The sequence below is a fragment of the Patella vulgata genome, chromosome 5 (assembly GCF_932274485.2).
Source record: "Patella vulgata chromosome 5, xgPatVulg1.2, whole genome shotgun sequence".
In the NCBI taxonomy this organism is placed as follows: Eukaryota; Metazoa; Mollusca; class Gastropoda; family Patellidae; genus Patella; species Patella vulgata.
In genome coordinates, this window is record NC_065883.2 from 29,425,338 (window position 1) to 29,447,048 (window position 21,711).

General features: G+C 33.0%; 1 protein-coding gene across 1 annotated transcript; it reads right to left on the reverse strand.

Moving 5' to 3' along the window:
• Positions 1 to 82: 82 nt before the first annotated feature.
• On the reverse strand, positions 83 to 8,128 carry LOC126820491 (uncharacterized). The gene is made up of 9 exons (XM_050548501.2): positions 8,041 to 8,128; positions 6,895 to 7,044; positions 5,162 to 5,500; positions 4,700 to 4,893; positions 3,788 to 3,967; positions 2,819 to 2,923; positions 1,498 to 1,671; positions 1,082 to 1,182; positions 83 to 215 (listed from the first exon to the last, which is right to left on the reverse strand). Exons 1-9 carry the CDS (start codon positions 8,126 to 8,128, stop codon positions 83 to 85), a joined length of 1,464 nt encoding a protein of 487 aa, XP_050404458.2.
• Positions 8,129 to 21,711: the final 13,583 nt, after the last annotated feature.

The window sequence follows — 21,711 nt, forward strand, 5'->3', positions numbered from 1 at the left end:
GGTAGTTAGATAATTCAGCATTGTTTAAATGAAAGGGAGACCGTATAATTAGCAACCGTATAAGTAGTTAACAAATATCATATTAGGTGAAGTTTAAATTCGCATAAATATGTGTTGATTTTTTTACCTGATATGCTACTTGACCAATCAAACCCGTCCATTTGCCATCATTAACTCTTCCCCATTCTCCATCCGGTGGTTCCACCATAACATAACTAAATAAGAATACAAAAAAATAAGATACGAACAGCTGATGAGATTTTCATAGGTTCATAGGTTAATATAAAACAGCATTTGATTTGTCGTGATTCTATCATTGGGAATATTCAAATTAAATTACATACAAAATATAAGACATGTCGATCAGATCATGTAAATATTTTGACAGGTAAAAGTTTTAATGGTTTCAAACGTATTTGGCGAAGGCTTGTCAAAATCACTTTGCTCTAATTACGTCTTTGGATTTCCGATTTGATAATGTTATTTTGAATATGGTTTTATTTTAAATTAATTACAATTATTTTTTGAGTGAGCATTATAATTTCTGGTTATGTTATTCTGAATATCACAGTATTCCATAGTAACTACATTTACCTTTTGAAAGAGAACTATAATGTCTCGTGTTGTTTTGAATATGATCTTATTTGAAATTAATTACATTTATTTTTTTGGGAGAGAATTATAATGTATCGTTATGTTATTTTGAATATGAAATTCAAAATTAGATACATTCACTTTTTGAGTGAGAGGTAAAATGTATCGTTATATAATTACGTTTTTCTATGTTTAAGAATTGTAATGTCTCGTTATGTTAGTTCATATTTGGAGACCATCTGAACACTAACAAACGTTATAATTATTTACACATGCCGCCTTACATGACTAGCGTGTTAGTTGTGTCCAATCTAAAAGACCGTTAGCAAAATGAAAAACAACTGAATAATAGCATATTGTCATATAATATTATGAGGGGGTTTAGCGTCGATTCCGTGGTTTGCAATTGGAGTAAATGACACCCGCATAGTAATAAATAGAACGTTTAGTGCGCGATTATAACCTTGAACAACTTGTAAAAACTTACCTAAAATTAAGGCTGATGGCAAGCTCCCACAACAAATCCATGCATAAACCAGTATATACAGCAGTGCCGTTCGTAACTTTCTTTATTACAAAAGGCGAATACTAAAAATAAATTAGTTTAAATTGTATTATTAACTGTGTTCATAAAATTACAAAAATTGCAAAATATTTTTTTTTCTTCAGATTAAAAACAAAAACACCATTTCACCAATTTTGAGGTTTGTCTCTGTGATATTTTTTATAAAAGTATGTTGTTTTAATTCGTTATATAAAAGTGCAATGAAAAATGACGACTTTCAAATAAAATGAAAAGTATTATAGTCAGCACACTCTGTGTCGTCCATGACAAAAACAAATATCCGATTTGAGCAACACTTTTCACTTATGATATTAAATACCAGTTTAACATAAACTTACCTCAAGAGTAGCAACGTAAAATACTCGTTGATTGAAGCCAAAATCTGTATTAGGAAATATATTACCCTTCCCATCAACATCTATATCAACGTTATCTAATTGACGTCTTCCACCTTCTTTCCATATTAACGTAGCCAAACGTGGATTGGTCTTTATCGTAGGGTTCTCTAAGATCTGTGTAAATAAAATGTGAAATAATTTTAGAACTAAATAAAACAAGGAGGACGATTCATTGGGATTTGTGGAGACTAAAATGGGGTGTATTTCCTGACCTGTTATTTGTGGAAAAAATGTCCTATCTGGGATTCAGGTTCAATGTTACATGCCCCTAATCTTTTACCTTATCCGAACACTTGAAGTGTCTAACTCGGCGCGTTGGTATTACAGGCCTCCCCAACCGATCCGTAATCTATTTCCTTATCCTAACAGATGAAGAGTCTAACTCGGCGCGTTGGTATTACAGGCCTCCCCAACCGATCCCTAATCTATTTTCTTATCCTAACAGATGAAGAGTCTAACTCGGCGCGTTGGTATTTCCGGCCTCCCCAACCGACCTGAATTAATTAGATTCTTTCTATATGTATTCCAAAAAAAGTGGACGTCCGATAACCGGAATTCAAATAGTAAAACCCCCAAAATAGACGTGATTCTCAAGACTAAAATATCTGACTGAAGATCCCGAGTTACACTTGGTCAATGTCGTAAAAGTAATAGTTTGTCTATGATAAAGTACATCACATTTTATTAAATGTACGAACATGTCTGAAATGGAATGCCGTGGTCACCATGTCAAAACGGTGTAAAAGTCTATCGTTACAGTAACATTTACAAAATCCTAAGAAGATGTTATTCACAGATAAATGGGACTGGTATATGGAAGACCAAATTGCTTGCCCGATACCCCATTATTGTATGATGACTTATTGTCTGCTAGGTTGATTTTCGCTCATTTCGTCATAATGATCCGATTCGATGAATTTCGAGAATTGTTTGTGGAGAAATGTTTTTGGAGAAATGTTTTGAAAGATTTGTTGTTCAATATTTGTTTTTCGTTGTATTTCTCTGATGAAATGTAAATGTAGGCTATTTTTTTTTATTTTTTTTTTATTTACTAAAATAAATTTTATATACAATTTTACAAATCTGATATCTCAAATGTCTGATTTGTAAAACAAATATTGATTTTAAGATACAAATGTTAATTTTAGTGTACAAATGTCGAAATTCGACAACAAATGAAAAAAATTAGGATTAAGGACTATGAATAAAGAACTAAGAACACTGAATAAAGAGCTGTTTGGTCTTCCATACTGGTACTTACCGATTTTATTTCCGATTTGACGTAACCATCTACAGTAACGTCGCCACTATAATTTGGTTCACTATCAACTTTACGTAAGGCAGCTTGTACAACTTGAGGCAGTACCTGAAAACATAGTGACACGAATTTGTTTTTGATAAGTGAAATTTAAAAAAATTGTAATCTACGACAAGTTCAATATAGAGCACAATTATGTTACATTTTTGATCATTTTTTTTTTTCTTTTAAATATTTTATTTTATATTTTTTTATAATTATTTTAAGAATAATTTTTTCATAATTATTTTAAGAATAATATTTTCATAATTATTTTAAGAATAATATTTTCATAATTATTTTAAGAATATTTTTTTTTTATAATTATTTTAAGAATATTTATTTTTATAATTATTTTAAGAATATTTATTTTTTATAATTATTTTAAGAATATTTATTTTTTATAATTATTTTAAGAATATTTATTTTTTATAATTATTTTAAGAATATTTATTTTTTATAATTATTTTAAGAATATTTATTTTTTATAATTATTTTAAGAATATTTATTTTTTATAATTATTTTAAGAATATTTTTTATAACTATTCCAAGATTATTTTTTTTATAATTATTTTAAGAATATTGTTTCTAATTATTTTAAGATTATTTTTTATAATTATTTTAAGAATATTTTTTAGTATTATTTTAAGAATATTTATTTTATAATATATATATATTATTTTTTTTTCGTAATTTTTTTTCTTTTATATTTTTTAAAATAATTATTTCATATTTTTTTAAATAATTATTTCATATTTTTTAAAATAATTATTCTATATTTTTTTCATAATCATTTTATATTTCTTTTCATAATTATTTTCATAATCATCTTATTTTTTCAGAATTGTTTTTTCAGAATTATTTTATTGTTTTATTATTATTTCTTTTATATATATCGCGCGTGTGTATGATATCGATAGATATTGACTTACCTTTTTAATATTAGTAGGATAACAGTCGTGATAACTCGGTCCAATTAAGACAGCTACATTATCCAGAGTTATACCAGATTTCTCTAAATAATTCTGATCATAACCATAATGTGCTACCAACCAGCGTGACGAATGACGAATAGCGGTTAGATTTTTTTGCTCAACATCGAATATATTCGCCTGCAATGTAAATATAAAAACTATAGAACAAGTCAAGTGTCATTACTCAATTATAAGTTGATGCTTATAATCGGACTACAGAATGTTAATATCTATTCAGGGTATGCCATATCATTGTAGAAGGGTTGGATGGCCGAATGGTTAGCACGTGCGCACTGTATCATACAGTCTGTCATTGAGTCAACTGGCGTGGTTTCGATTCCCCGGTTGTACGTGACAAGGAGTAGGGTCGCCTGTCTAGCCTCGTGGGTTTACTTTAGGTCCTCCGGTTTCCCCCCACTGCTAAATACTCCTATGCGCAAGCGAAATATTGAAATAAAATTGAACCATGTGTTAGTCCCGAATTGACATAGTTTGTGTCGAGTTGACGTTAAACCCCATTTTTCTCCCCCTCTCATACCATTGTTCTTATTTTGGTCTACACCTGTTCTGCTGTGAAATTATCCTGGATATTAATTAAATTACTCTTATTCGTGTAGATTGGAACGAAAATGACATTTATTTTTTCAAAATAAACAAACCATCTTCGCATCCACTGACAATTTATAATGGCCTAAATCCGAGGAGAAAAATGACCTTTGAATTGGGTGAGGGAAATATTTGTCAAGCTCGTTTCGTTTTCTCGTCATGTCATAATATTCTTTACGGCGATGGAGGCCCAAGGAAACCAGTTGTTCCGATGGCCTAGGACTACCTCCCCGTCCACCTCTCACCCTTTACATACTTCCTTACCTCATTTAGAATAGTTTTTACACAACCAAGTGAACAAAGCAATACTACATCCATTTCTTCATCACCAACCAAATCATAGGTGGCCTTTAATCCTGGATAGGAGGCGTAACTAGAGGTTGTCTCGTTGATAGCCAGAATAGTCACGGTGATGCCACGAACGGATAATTCTGTTGATAATTCCATCGTTTCAAATTCTGTCGAAGAAAATTATCCAGGAGTATGAAATGTATGAAAATTTTCGAGGATGTATAAAATATATGAATAATTTGATGTTGGTTTATTGACACTGAACTTTGTAATGCAGTAAAACATGTTAACATTGTTCGCAATCGCATCTTTCTATATATTATTTCTGGGGCTTATTAAATTCTCAGAACAAAAAACATAATCTTTTTTTGAGTAACACCTTACTAATAATTTTTGAATTAAAACATATTTGCTAGTATTCAGCAATAATCTTACCTGTGGATTGATCACAAATTATAACTAATTTCTTCCATCCCATGTTAGTCACAATCTTAACAAGCATGTCCCTCTCTGCTCTCGACATAACCGTTTCACTCTCACAAAACTCGAACTGGTCAATTCTGGACATCTCTAATGACATGCCTAGTTGGTCTTCTGGAGTAATTTCAGATATTGGTTTCAAGCCTTTCTCGATCCGCCACATGTCGGTGTTTCGTTGCCATGGAAATCGAACAATTGGGGATTCGGGTATGCGGAGTCGTTGCCCTTTATGCCTGAGATAATCATTATCGTCAGCTATGATGAGTATGTCAGATGTATTGTGAAGTCTTGAAGCTTAAACAATACAAGTTATTAAATTAGTTTACATTTGATAGAAATGGAAATTGACTGATTGAATATGATACTGTGGTCAATATAAATCGGAGGAAAATATGTGTATAAATAAAAGAAATCCTTATACGGCATTTAGTAAATGAACATTAAATGAACATATGTTATAAAACACAAATTTATATGGAAAACAATCACTGGGTTGAAACGTAGTGTGAAATAAACCCAGTTATTGTTTTCAATATAAATTTGTGTTTTATATTATAAATAAAAGACTTTTACCTTGAAACTTGAAGTCTTAAAATGGGCCCCTTTAACTTATACTTTAAGGACCCTTTGTGATAGATTACCAATGGTTTAGCAACCCATAAATGTATAACAATGCGCGGTATTTAAAACAATCGCTGGATTGAAAATATATACCACAAATCATAAACCTACAGAACAATACAACCATTTACACGTAAACACGGTTTTATATAATTGTATACATGCAATATATTGTGAACTATGTTTACATGGTCAATTACGACAATTAGATATGAAAGATTGTTATTGACGTTCGCTTTGTCTCTTGAATAACAAACATTTTCGAAGTTGAAATGGGATGGGATAGGGTTTTACGTCTCACCAGCAATCCCATGCACTGGTTATGCGACTGACGTGCAGTTAATTACTACGATTGTCTTTGCAGGGGAAGAGGAGTGTTCAAGAAAAGGGTAGCCTTGGTTCCTTTAACTGATAAATGAAATGAAATGAAATGGGGTTTAACGTCCTACTGTTCTGCTTTGACCGGGGTAATCAAGACGGGCATACGCTATATACAGTGTGCTATGAGGGGAATTTTGCCCGGACAGCGGGCACGCCAATTAGTACACGGGGTCTCGGTTTTCCGTTCCATCCGAACGACTAGACAGCTATCCTTGTCAGGATCCTTCGTCCTACACTACTGGCAAGGGGAAACCACACAGGAAAATCCAGATGAACTTTCTCGGTAAACACCGGAATTGAACTCGCTACAACCAGGCTTAGCCACTGATAACATATACAACCTGGATATAACAGATACTATTAGAGAACATTTTGTTATTGTTTTGTTTTAAAATATACAATCATTCGGTGTAACAAACGTATCGTTATGGGGACATTCGAAACCTGTAGCTATAAAGGGATATCTAAATGAGTGAAAGGCAGTGATACATGGTTAAACATTCTACTATTAAGGGTTGTTTTTTTTTTATTTCTTTATTTTCCTTTTCCAGAAAATGATAATTGTTGTATTTTTGTTAACTACATTTGTTTCTGTCGAAAATGTGAATCATTTCGGTGACCTTATGTGGCTGTAAGCAACGGTTGAGGTATACGTGTATATTTAGTTAATTTGCGAAAAGTCTTACCTGCAGCCAAAACGCTAAATGGTTGATAAACAGTGACTGTTGACCATTCGATGTTAACATGAAACTCGGTTACGTTGTAACTGGTGCAGTTGATACTTCTACAGCTATCTAGGGTATAATTTCCATCTACTACATCACTTCCGGCAGCGACTGTATAACATCAAATACAAAGGGTTTTGAGGCCAATTTACATAATATATTTACATAATATATTTCCGTAAATATTTGTATTTTAAAGATACTAACAACGTTTGTGATGATAGGTAAGCTTATATCAGTTATTTAAAGTGAAGTTTATCGATACATCAAAACTTATATTTTATAATTAACATAATAATACATTATTTCAAAATCATTTATCAATTCGTGTCTCCAAGTGATTGTTTATATATTTTTAAATGTGAAGCTATAGTTTTAGATGAATTTAAAACGAAGTCGAATTTATATTAATGTATTCTAATGTCAATTTTAGAACGTATATTTCAGTGAATTTTTATTAAAAAAATTTAATAAATAACATATAAATGAATTTATCAATATTTTGTTGTTCTAAATGTAAATTTAAAAATAAATATGTAAGTAAATATATATGTAAGTATTTATAAATAAAAATAAAAGTGAATCTATGGATAAATATAAAAATAAATTTATAGATACATATAAAAGTAAGTTTATAGATAAATATAAAAGTAAATGTATAAGTAAAATTTTAAAAAAGTAAAAGAAATATAAAGTAAATTTATAAAGAAATATAAAAGTAAATTTATAAAGAAATATGAAAGTAAATTCATAAATTAAAGAAATATAAAGGTGATTTTTTAAATAGATATAAAAGTGTTTTTTTAAATAAATATAAAAGTGATTTTTTAAATAAATATAAAACTGAAATTTTAAATAAATATTTTTTAAATAAATATAAAAGTAAAATTTTAAATGTTAATTGTTTAATTAAAGTCTGTTCATTTTATTTCAAAATAGATTTATTAAACACAAGGAAAAAGTAACGTAACCGCAATAATATCAAACAAAATAAATTTGAAATTGTAATGAATCCATATCCATATAGCCATCAATTAGATAATTTAACTGGTGTTTTCGTGAAACGAACATGCATTATTGGCAATTTGTTTTGAATAAATTTCTCACCTAGATCTAGACTTAGTTGGTCGTCACAATAAACTGTTATGAACCATATTGATAATAAACATACCCAGGCCGGTTCTATTAACCGCATTTCTAGGGATCACGCCTGAAACAAAAAGAAATAGGCATTAATTTATATAAGGGCGTGGGTTCCACTATAGTCCTTGTCACGAATACCTTTAATTTTTATTTTGGGTTGTAGTTCATGTTTGAGAAACCGTGTTAGAGTATTTTCAGAGAGTTGAAAGAGTGCCAGATTAAGTGTAGCTATTTAAAAAATGATGGATGGTTTTCTTAAAATATGTCAAAGTCAATGAATGACAAATAGCAAAGTAATGTAAGTAAATTTACTAAGCACGACATTCGCTGCTCATCATTTCTTTATTTTCACATTTTAAACAGGGTTTAATCAGTTTTAATTATTTTCTTCAGTTAAAGCATCGCGGTGGGTAATTAAATTAATGTAAAAGGAATGATAAGTGATCTTCTAAAAATTATTGAAACATAAATATTTGGGATTGTAAAATAAATCCGGTTTATTCGTCCACAACGGTATTATACAACTGGCCTTAATAAGTTATATATTCGCTGTTTGACTTTTACATCAAACCTGCCATAATAATTTACTTGGGAATTACCTAAAAAGATAAACCAAATTCTTTGGCATGTGATTCCATAGTTTACAGCCGACATAACAGATATCTATATATTATATAATACTTCTTGGGGTGGGTGGGGACATACCGATAGAACAATATAAAATAACCAGGATAAAAGAAAAGGACCGTTTAGTGCTACTGCATTAGGAGACAGACCACCATTAATTTCTCCATTGACTCCAATGTTAAATCAGTGGTGTTCTACATGCTATAGCCCATTCCCTAAACTTCGCTTTACAACACAGCAAGTATGACATCATGGGATCATCAGAGTACTAAATTTGTATGAGGTTGACCACCAAAATTTCAATTCACTGAAATTCATAGCAGACTAGGGTCAGAATATCATGTCCGTGTTAGTGCAAAGACAAAACAAAGCCTCTTTACTCCTTGTAGTCTTCCGCCTTAAAAGTCTCAATCTGCCACCAAACCAGGCATAAAATAGAAATTCAATGCCTCTTCATCAATTCTACACCAAAAAGTCAATACAGATAAGCATGCAAAATGGCAGGAAAGGGGGGAGAAAAATATATCTAAAAATAGCCGAGATATGGAAAATTAATGGTGGTCTGCCTCCATTACAAATCAAGTTATCTCCCTTTTAGCATATCTTACGTTGTGCAATGGAATCGTAGTAAAAGTAAAACAAACACTAAAAAAATCTTAATAAATTATTATGGCAATATTCTCAATATAATTCCGTGGTGTTTAACTCACTAATAAACACATTTTAAAAAAAATACATATTATATGTTTTCGAAAAAGAGAGACAAAATTCATTGAAAGGCTTATAAAAAGGGGAAAATTTATTCTAGATTGCTATCTCTAATATCTTTTTACCTATTCACAGACTCGATTTTTTCATTTATTGCTTTGTTGGTTGATTTGTGTTGGTTTCTGTTATATTATAGATGTGATTTTCTTGGTTCTCACAGAAAATCTTATTCGCATATCTGGTATTTTAAAAATTTATATCTGTCGTTTAATTCGTTTCTGGTGGCATACATTATGACTTTGAAATAAATGTATTTTATTAAGATTTTCGTTTCCAATATACTTCCTCGTCCATTATCCGTTATATTCGCTATCACATATTCTATATTATTTGAAGAAAACAACAACTTTGTGCTCAAATAAATCAAACTGCTCTGTAATAAATGACATGGAAAAAGACATGGGAAGTGATAATTTGACTTTCTAAATGACATTTGGTTTTTTATTTCTACGGTATGTTTCAATCGGTATTATTTGGGTATGAAAATGATAAAATATTCAAATAAATCATAATAATAAAATGCTAAATCAAATATAGATCATAAAATTGAAATAGTATTAATGAGTTCCATTACCACTTTTCTATGTTTTATTTTTACTGTAATAAAAAAGTTCTTTTGAAAAAGAAAATGTCATTCTAACGAGCACTGGCAACCGTAGGATTAGATTCTTTGTCCATGTTAATTAGAGTTATCTCCCTTACATGAAAATAAGGCGCAAATTTTAAAATTACGAAAGACATTAAGATTTGGCGCAAACAACTTTGAAAACTTCTTAAGAACTTTTCTTCTGAAGTAATCTTTCACGTCGTCGAATTAATCCAATATTTCAATACAAACTTTGCTAAATATATACCGTATATAAAAAAAAAACCAAAAAAACAAAACAAGAACGTTTACCTTGGTTTCCTCCAAAACTTTTTTGGTGTTCAAAATACAGGTTTCCTGTAAAGTTGGTGGCTTAGGCGAGAAGAGGAAACGGTTAATGTTATTAATGACGTGTCACCTTCCTTATATAGCTCCTTCACGACATTTAAACAAAAAACCCTTGACAAGTTTGTTAATATTTCATAAGCAACTTAATTGCTTGATATTTCGTAATAATGTATAATTTTTTAAAAGGAATATCTAAATGGGGAGATTCTTAGACAGTGGAGATCTAGATAACCTTCAAGAGTCGATGTCGTTCTCTAGATTATCGCTTATCATATTCATTAAATATTCTGATAAACGTTCATATTCTAACTGATAATGTTTCACGAACAAAAATCTTAAAATCTTGGTAATTAATCCTTCCCTTTTACTAATTAGAAAAATGATGCAAAATAGAGTCTGTTATCATCCCCTGTGGAATTCAAATAACAAATAAATTAACCATTAGTCGATAAAACCAGGTAATTAACTGGTAAGTAGCATGCGCAGTGGATACAACCACATCCTCCAGGGGCTGTATTAATATCAGGGCTTTCATGAAGAAAGAAACCTGCATGCAATCTAAAATCATGTCATTAAGATGCAGGAAATTCATACAGATTAATTCGTCTATTCTAAAAAAAATTGCGTATTTCTTTGTTGATTGGAATAAAGATTTTTCAATTTAGATAGGAATATGTTTAGGAATATATGGAGCATTTCGCAAAAGGTGTTGAATATTACTTAAGATAAGTCTTTAAATTTCATCATAGGAGTAAAATTCGTATTTGTAAAATTGTAAAAGAATTTTGTTTGAATTAATGCGTGTAGATTTTTTAAACTGAATGTGGGGTGGTTTGGTGTTTTAGCCATTGATATTTGTAGCTTTAGTTCTCATAAAAAAGTACTCAACAAAAATCTATTTAGCCTAATGGAATAATATGAATATCACCTACCACAATTTAATAAGTTTCAAAAGCTTTCGTTGTAATAATATATATATTGTACATTGCCTTTAAGTGGGGATTTTTCAAAATAAACGCGGTTGTTCACACAATTTACATTTGTTAACTTCAGTGATGCTGATTTATATTGCAGAAAACTTAAATCTAAATTCGTCTGTGCTACGTTTGTGCTGTATGAAATGCAACGAAAATAATTGTTGTTTATACAGAAAATATCCGTAAAATTCTTTCGAAAAATAGGAATATTAATACGTTATGCCTACGCTAAACATCTTAAGTATTGAACACTTTCATATTGAATTGCTGTAAACTTCTTGTCACGACGCATGCACTTCGGGTAATTTGTAGCTTATGTGAAAAAATGGACGAAAACTTCAATATTTCTAACTGAGCAACACGCGGATATTTTTTTAACAGAAATGTTTATTTTACATTTTGAAAAAGATTATTAATTATTCAGCAATTTCTTCTAATCTACTTTCGTTCGTATCAAAAACGAATTATAGCTTTTTTTTATTCCAGTTTAAAATGGGACAAGATGTGTTCAAACAGATCTAGAGCAGGAACAGTTTAAATTGGCAAATAGGTACAGATCTGACCAGAAACAGACACCGAATCACAAGAGAAAACTTGACTCGATTTGGTTTGAAGTTAGTATTATTATAATACTAGCGGATGACCCGGTGCTGCACGGGTTGAAAGTAGTATAACTCCGAATCCGGAAGCGGTAGCCCAACGCCACCAGCCCTATGCCACTCCCCGGCCCGAGCTATACCTCTATACACCAAATCTCAGCCTCGGGGCATCCCTGAAGAGACTGAAAACGACCGTCACAAATATTAGTATAGATTACGAAACATATAGGATAGCCCGATTTGTACTCTAGAAGCATGGGAGCAAGTCCGATTTCTAAACCATCTGGAGGATACCGTAATGTTCAGCATCCAACAGCTAAAATCTTCTTTGCGAACACCTCCATGATAACTTAATACCTATGTAAAACATCAGATGATGAAACGGTCGATACAAATAAAATTAAACCGAATAACCATAAAATTTGTGTTAATGTAATTGTATATGAGATAGAGCTGCTATTAACCTATTATATATTGATATTATACACAATATTTTACGTTCAGGATAATAATACGATTCATGAACTAATTGTATAGCAAATAAAAAAATATATTGAATATAAATTACCCATATAATTCTACATAAAGACGTTCATGTGTTGCTTTATTTAAAGGTGTACAATCGTATTATTTTTTTTAGAAAAAGTTATTAGCTCTTGGAAAATTTACCTTGTCTGTGCCCTTACAATCCATACTTGTTTAGATTACGTTTCTTGTATTTCTCTATATTTCAATATTTACACGTTTGACTGGACACTTGGGTATATCATTTTTAAAAACCTAGCTTTACAACACAACAATGCAACATAAAAGGTACAGCGGTCTCGCTCTTTAAATGTATTAATTTGGTATTAATGGCTAAGTTTATGTCAATCCTACTGCATTTTCTATTATGATCGGGATTTATGATAAATTGCAAATCACTGGGATACAAATAGTATGTTTTCTATCAAGGTATTGTCCAATATCCAGTACGCATTTCACCTGGTCTATTATATAGGTCATTAAATTTTATTTATGTCAATTTGTGGGACATGCGTCACCATTTAATGGGATTCCCCGTGTCACGGGTCATTTATTTACTGCAAATTAGTATTTCACTTTTGCTGTTTTGATCCATATCATAAAAATTGAGCAGATTGGGAAGGTGTGTATTTTTTCGATGTCAGTAATTGTAATTAAATAATGATTCGTTTATCAAAACTTTCCTTTGTCGAATGAAAGTTTATAAAGTAATAATTATGTATAAAATCCATTTTGTTCCCTTATGTCAGGTACATTAAAGTTGAGATCAAAGTATAAGATATTCATTTTATTAAATGTAAACGCGATAGTGATTTTATTTTTTAAAACAATCTTTCTATTGTGAAGTTTGCATGCTGAAATCCATATAGGCTACAAAATACGCCCGGTTAAATACATTTTAACGTCGGAAAATTGTCTTTAATGTCTATAATGTTTTTCTGTCGTGAATAAGAATTATAATTATTTTGGCAGTTAAAACATCTTTCAAGATTTATGATTTTAAATTGACCATAAACTGGTACAACAAGTAGATTTCTAAAGTTATCATATCGACAAAAATATCATCATTTTTATTAAGAAAAATGTAATTTATGATCAATTGTGTTTTCTTTGCTGTCCTTCGTGTGGAATTCATTATTTCGATTCACCATGCATTTGTGTAGTAGCACGGATATTGCAGTGTCGTGTGGTTTATCCTTTAGGGCGTTCTTAAATATTGGTATGTTAGCATTTTCTTCTATTTAAGATACAATTAACTATGTACCGGTAACTTTAAATTCATTCAGGCAGATCATTTTAAACATTTTTATTTCTTTATTTCTTTATTTATTTATGAATCAACGTTATTACTACAATGTGGATATGACACATTGTCGACTTCATACAGACTTTCATTAAATTTTAAAATGCTTGAAACGCCGCCAATCAGATCCACCTGTACATAGACACAATTTGTCGTCATATTTACTCCCTAAAATCGTTACCAACAGTGTTGATTCTATAATACACAGTTTATCGTCTGATAATGTCCAGATATGGTTTTATACGGATGACAAGAGGGCGTATACATATAATTTATTTATTTATTTATTTATTTATTTAATTGACTTTCAAACGAGCAACAGACAGATATATAATAATCTGTGTGTATATTACCAAGGTGTTAGAAACTATTGATTTATTTCAGATTTCTTTTATGGTATATGTTATATCAATAATTAATAATCGATTTTATAAATTTATTTCGTTAAGTAAACCAGTCGATGGTGTAAGTACTATAGGGTTTGATAACACGCCATCAAATTACGGTCGACATAAAGACTCTTTGTATATTTGTTATGTTTAAATATGAAATGACCTGTGGGACTTAACTTATTCTCAGATATGTGACATAGTGGTTTAGCTGGGAGTTAATTATTTCATCTCGATTGATAGTGTTACTTGACTTTACACTATATTCTTTTGATCAGCTTGTAAGCATTGGTTAATATATAATGATCTGACACTCGGGAGACTACAGTTAATATAGTTGTTAATTTCATCGATGACAACATATCGACAAACTGGTACATCACCAGATAATGAAAATAAAGTTGATCAGTTTTTCGTCATTATACTCCATTAAATGTAAATTTATTAAAGATGCATTAAGTAATATTTAGATAAATAGCTGACAGTTCTCGTTATTATAGTTTTAAAATAAATAATGAAAAGGGACTATATTGAAAATTTCAGTCAAATTACTCCAAGCATAGTTATGGCTGAAGAATAGCGTATAGACTCGAATTGCATTACTACCGTTGTTATCTTCAGAAAATTAAAATAAAGTACATTAGTTTTTCGTCATTTTTCCATTTAATGTAAATTTATTCAAGATGTATTATGTATTTTTTTTAGATAACGAGCTGATAGATAATGAAAATAGGATATAATGAAAATTTCAATCAAATTACTTTATTCTGAGCGAAATTATGACTGAAGAATAGCGTAGACGCGATTTTCATTGCTACTCTTGTTATTACAATATACACAAACTCTGGATTTTCCATTTCAAATTAAATCATTAAATGGCGATCGTTTTTCAATCAGTTCAAAAATACAATCACCCGATGATCTTGAGAGTTTAGTACGGGCTTTTAATGTGAATAAATGTCTAATTAATACTTTATGTAATATTTAAAGCGAGAATTTCATATTTTCTAAGAAAGTCAAAACATAATTATTTCTATGTCTGTTGCTCAGTATGTTGTCAACTCACTATTATACGATCAAAGGTATCATTCTCACACTTAAAAATCATCCAACCCGGAAATAATAACACAATTACTTCCCTTGTTTTTCTATTCCCGCCATGGAATAGCTATCTTCAAACGTTTCAATTTGAAGTTGAAAATGATATTTTTGCCAATTTCTCAACTGGCAATAGTGAATTATAGGATTAATAGGATTATTCTTTAACAAGGTAGGACTGTTTATAGATACCATATATTTTAAGGCTTTATTTTAATACATTTTAAAAATATAATTTTAAAATATGAAATTATCGCTTTAAGGCCCCCAAAATACCCGCAAAATGCAGATTTAGCTCGTGCATAACGCATCTTTAAATAAAACATGTCTGGGGTTAACTTCAGTTCTACTTTAATATAATCTGCAGGATTGTTTTCTACAAGGCGGTTAGCGATGTCGAACAGAAGTAATATGGTTTAGAAAATCGTCTGAATTTGGTATATCACTGACTCTTTGCTTTTTGGTGTTACTGGAGTATTTGGTTTTTATTTATTTAAACAAATGTGACCCGTAGAGTGTCAACAAACAAATTATGGGCGGATGGACAGGGGCAACGACAATATACGTCCACATAAAAATATTGGCGTATAAAAATGTCACGCCTTCACCCTTTTAAATTCACTACTATACTGCATCTACAATCAAGTTAATAAGTGCCACAACTCGGTCAAAAGTTAACGGAATCTCACGAAACGTGAACTTGATCTGTAACTCGGCAATATACAAAATGAAATGAAATGGGGTTTAACGTCCTACTGTTCTGCTCCTATACTGGGCTAATGAAGACGGGCATACGCCATACAGTGTGCTATGAGGGAAATTTTGCCCGGGCAGCGGCACTATCGCCTACTCTAATATCGAATTCCAACTGCCGGGGGATCTTTTACGTGCATTCCAATATATACACGGGACCTCGGTTTTTCGTCTCATCCGAAGGACTAGACAGCTTTCCTTGTCAGGCCCTCCGTCCTGCATCACTGACAAGGGGGAACCGTGCCGGAAAATCTGGATGAACTTTCTCGGCCAATGCAGGGATCGAACACCCGACCTCCAGGCTAGCGAGCCAGCGTCTTACCCATTTAGCCACGTAATCCCCCGGGCAATATACAGTAGTGTACCAAATTTCAATCAAATATAACATAGAGTGTAATGTAAAAAATTAATAATGACAGTCAAACAAAAAAGTATATATACCCCTTTTGATTCACCGGTTTCTTTATTTGTTTTCGTTATATAAAATTGATTTTAACATAATAGTCAAATGAAATCGGGTTTAATATTTTACTTTTCTCAACCAACCGGGTTTATGAAAACGGGCAAACGCCAAACCATGCAGTATGCCTTGATAGCGTGACTTTTACGGATTGCCAATGGTATACAGATGATAAGATAGGGAAAACGATGTCGGAACACAATAATATATATCTATAAAGAGTGGATTTTATTGCTAAACGCTTTACATGAAAATGGTATATTTAAATCATACTCAAACCCATGCAAGCAAAACGAAATTAAATCGATCCAAACATAAAAGGGCAAGTTTGATAACAATTTTAAGAAAGTATTTCTTACCTTACAGGCTTAATCTGTATTTAAAATATAATGTCTAGTAATCTCTGAGATGTACAAATAACTATTACAGAATGACCCCTGAACCAAATAGGTGCCCTTATAAAGAACCCTCAATTCCCTAGCTCTTTAATTAAATATCATAGAGGGTCACTAATTACATACCGGTAATTGTATTAATAAATGTCCAGCTCATGATTAAAAGGTTGTATAGAGGGGTACATATGGAATATTATATTGTACATTAATTATATACCGGTAACGCTGCTCATTATCAGATTCCTAGATTGTTATTGTTATTTTTATTTATCGATACCTATATGACAACCTGCTAATAGTCGAACAAAGGATACCACTAATTAAGGCGTAAATTATGAACTTGACATCTAAATTAAATTTATTTTGTAGAAACGAGTTTTACTGCTGTCTTTATTTTTTTTTATAGAAATCATGACAACCGGCTAATTAGAAAATATTAATCTGAAGCAAATATTTAGAAACAATCCTAGTAATCACCGACAAGAACATATACAATAGCGCCCAAAGTAGAGCAAACAGTGAACGAACGACAAGGAAAGATTTGTTATGATAAATGCACATTCTACGCGCTATAATAATCTAAAATTAAAATGATTTCCTAATTTTTTTAAAGAAAATTATGGATAAATTTAATTTATGAAATGAAATGAAATGGGGTGTAACGTCCTACTGTTCTGCTCTGACTGGGCTAATGAAGACGGGCTTACGCCATACAGTGTGCTATCGGGGAAACTTTGCCCGGACAATGGCGCTACAACCTACCCTTATATCGAATTCCAACAACCGAAGGAACATTTACGTGCACACCAATGTGTACACGGGACGGGACCTCGGTTTTTCGTCCCATCCGAACGACTAGACCACTGTCCTTGTCGGCCCGGACCCTTTGTCCTGCACCACTGACAAATGGAAGCACGCCGGAAAAATCCGATGAACTTTTCTGCTGTCCTTATTTTTTTTATATGATATCACGACAACCTGCTAATTAGAAAATACTGGGACCGAATCTACGACCTACAGACTAGTGAGTCAGCGTCTTACTCACTTACTCCTACCGACAACAAGGAACTATTGCTAACACTTGATAAACCATTTATAAACCTATAGAAAAAAAAAATAGAAAATGAAAAAGGAATATATTGAAAATTCAGTTAAATTAAGTTCATTCTGAGTTAAGTTACGAATGTTTCAAATGTGGATAAGAATAACGTAGTCTCGATTTCCTATGCTGCGATAATAAACAAAGTCTCGCGTATAAATTATTACATTAAATTATCAAATGGCGATCGGGTTTCAATCAAGTTAAAATCCTTCAAAATAGACAGATTTATCTCTTACATAATGCATCTTTAATGTATGATGTAGATGATGTGACTTGTAAAAGAACAACTGAATGAGAATAAATGAAAATATTGTGCGACTCCATGTCAATTATTTCATGAAATCATTTAAATTTTGGATAAAACGCGTAGAGGCAAATGTTGTTAAATTGAACAGTGTCTGAATTTACATTTTCTACTAGGTTTTTGGTGAGGCGAAAGGATAACGAAGTAAGCATGCATGAATTAGCAAAAATCGCGATATTCAACACCCTTAAATATTTTAAAGGACCTAAGTCCGTAACTCAAGATCCTCCAAAATCTTCGACATCGAAAACACGAATTATTGGTCAATTTAAATCAACATTGATGATGTAAACTTACCGGGAAACTATGAGCTTCTGATATCCGATATTTAAGATAAAATAATTTTTTTAACATTGGTACACGAATCGTGTACCATAATGCGCTTCAGCCCCAGTTGTATTGAGAGACTCGGGGGACGAGGCTAGACACATTGCACCAAATCAAATGGAGTTCTGTAGACTAGAATAACTAGACGCTAGAAATTTGCTGACTTATTTCGCCGAACATAACTGATTTGAAATTGGAGTAAAAACGGAAACCATTAAATGTAAATCAGTTTATATACATTCATATTACAGTATTATATGCGTTGCGACCCACTTTTGTGAATTTCTAGGTCCCAAATGTTAGCGATTTAGCTCCTTTAATTAGATGTTTTTTGACATCATGGGTTCTTTGCAGTTATAAAGATTAAGATCATCGGGCAAAAAGAGTTATAGGCCAAGGAATGGCATGTATTAATTGGAATCAATTCATTGGTAGAGGATTACTAGTCTGTGAACAAGTTATACAATACTTTTGAATAACTTCCCTTGCTTTATGCTTTATATTTGTTTTTATAAGATTGGTTTTAGTTTTTTCTTTTTCACTTACAAATTAAATCAACCATACATTAGAATGGTATGTTTGGCATTCGCTGACTGGTATCATGTCGTGATGTCGTGATGTCGTGATTTCGACCTTCACCCCACGACATTTAACCCGTCATCACGACAACCCGACATTTAACCTGACAATACGACAGTTTTATCCGACAATACGACATTAAAATTGTCGTAATGTAGCGAAAAATGGCGTGATGTTGGGTTGTCTAGTTGTCGAGATTCCGGAATAACGTGCTGGCTCGTTATTCGTCATTCGCAAATCCCGCGAGCCAGCATGTTATTCTGGATTCGGGATTCGGCAGTAAAACAGAGCCTACCCTCCATCCGACCATTTCCTCGCTACCTCCGACCGTAGACATAAATGAACGTTGGGTGCTCGACTAGAAAGGAGACGACCGTTAGTAGAACGAATAGTGTGCTGACTGGTTTATTGGCGTGCACTGGGCAGTCCTCTCCTGCACTGTTTTTTTGTCGAATCCAGATTAGGGTGCAGGCTCATTATTCGGGATAAGTGAACGTGGGGTGGCCGACTAGCACGGAGACGACCGTTTGTTAAGCGAGTAGGGTGTTGACTGGTTTGTTGGAATGCATCGGGCAGTCCTCTCCAGCAATCATCTGTTTTATTGCCGAATCCCGAATCCCGAATAAAGATCCAGCACGTTATTCGGGATTCGGAAGTAAAACAGACCGACCTACCTTCCATCCGACCATTTTCCTCGCTACCTCGGGCCGTAGGGATAAGTGAACGTGGGTTTGGCTGTCTAGCACGGAGACGTCCCATTGTCAAGCGAGTAGAGTGCTGACTGGTTTGTTATAGAGTGCACGGGGCGTCATCTCCAGCAATCACCTGTTTTATTGCCGATCGGAGGAAGAGAGGAAATGGTCGGATGGAAGGTAGGTCGGACTGTGTTACTGCCGAATCCCGAATAACGTGCTGGTATGGGATTCGGCAAAAAAAAAACCCCAGGTGATTGCTGTAGAGGAGTGCCCCGTGCACTCCAACAAACCAGTCAAAGTCCTACTCACTTGACAAGCGGTCGTCTCCTTGCTAGTCACTTACCCCTACGGTCGAAGGAAGCGAGGAAATATCGGATGGAAGGTAGGTCGGTCTGTTTTAATTCCGAATCCCGAATAACGTGCTGGCTCGTTATTCGTTATTGACGAATTCCGAATAACGTGCTGGCTCGTTATTTTTTATTGGCGAATCCCAAACAACGAGCCAGCATATTATGTGGGATTCGGAATTCTGCAATAAAACAGGTGACTGCTGGAGGGGATTGCACAGAGTACTCCAACAAACGGTCGTCTCCTTGCTAGTCGGCCACCCAACGTTCACTTACCCCTACGGTCGGAGGTAGCGAGTAAATGGTCGGATGGAAGTTCTGTTTTACTTCCGAATGCCGAATAAGGTGCTGGCTCGTTATTCGTTATTCGCGAATGTCGAATAATCAGCCAACACGTTATTCGGAATTCGGCAATAACACAGGTGAGTGCCGGAGAGGACTGCCCCGTGCACTCCAACAAACCAGTCAGCACCTTACTCGCTTGACAGACGGTCGTCGCTGTTCTTGTCGGCCACCCTGCGGTCGGAGGTGGCGAGGAAATGGTCGGATGCAAGGTAGAACGGTCTGTTTTAGTGGCAAATCCCGAATAACATGCTGGCTCGTTATTCGTTATTGTCGAATCCTGAATAACGAGCTGGCTCGTTATTCGTTATTTGAATCCAGAATCCCGAATAACGTGCCATCTTCACTTTGCCGGTCTCACGACAATTTAACCCGACACCACGACAACCCGAAATCGCGTCAACCCGACATAACGACATTTTTACGCGACATTACGCAAGATAAGACAATTTTAATGTCGTGTTGTGTTATCGGGTAAAAGTGGCGTAGTATCGGGTTAAAATGTTGTGCTGTTGGGTAATCCATTAGTAACATCAATGCTGATTGGTTAATAAAAAGTCTGACGCCATATGTCTAAAGACGCTCATATGACATCTAACGCGACCTATCGCTACAACCGGTCAGATCTTCATGTAGTGTAGGCCATCGAAGGTATAAAAAAAACGAAACGAAATATAGATCTGTATTTTAATCAGATTGCTTTATTATCAGAATTCGTTTATTGTTTTCCGCCTTTTTTTTACATACGCTTCTAATAGATAGACATGTACTGTGCATTTTAAAACAAAACGATGAGCCATACCATTAGACATATTTTTACTAATCTCCACGAAAGACCATTAGGGTCAATCGATTGAAAAAATAAATTTGCATCATATCTCGTGATTACGAGTTAATATTTCGTAACTACGATATAATCTACCCAGAATTATGAGACATTGTAAGCAGATTGGCTCAGTGGGAAATGTGTTGGCTCGCTGACCAGGAAATCCCGGGTTCAACCCCGTTATTGTCCGACAAAGTTCCTCGGAGTTTTATAACACCTTTTCATATTATCGTCGCAGTATGTTTTTAAATGTTCCGTACCTTGACTTCGTTTCGTTGTGAAACG

Bases quoted from the DNA above. Each gene is read 5' to 3' on its own strand.
- LOC126820491 (XM_050548501.2), bottom strand. From the start codon at position 8,128: ATGCGGTTAATAGAACCGGCCTGGGTATGTTTATTATCAATATGGTTC. The intron at 4,894-5,161 runs GTAAGATTATTG...TTTCTTCGACAG, and splicing joins AATTTGTGATCAATCCACAG to AATTTGAAACGATGGAATTA. The intron at 1,183-1,497 runs GTAAGTTTATGT...ATTTATTTTTAG, and splicing joins TTTACGTTGCTACTCTTGAG to TATTCGCCTTTTGTAATAAA.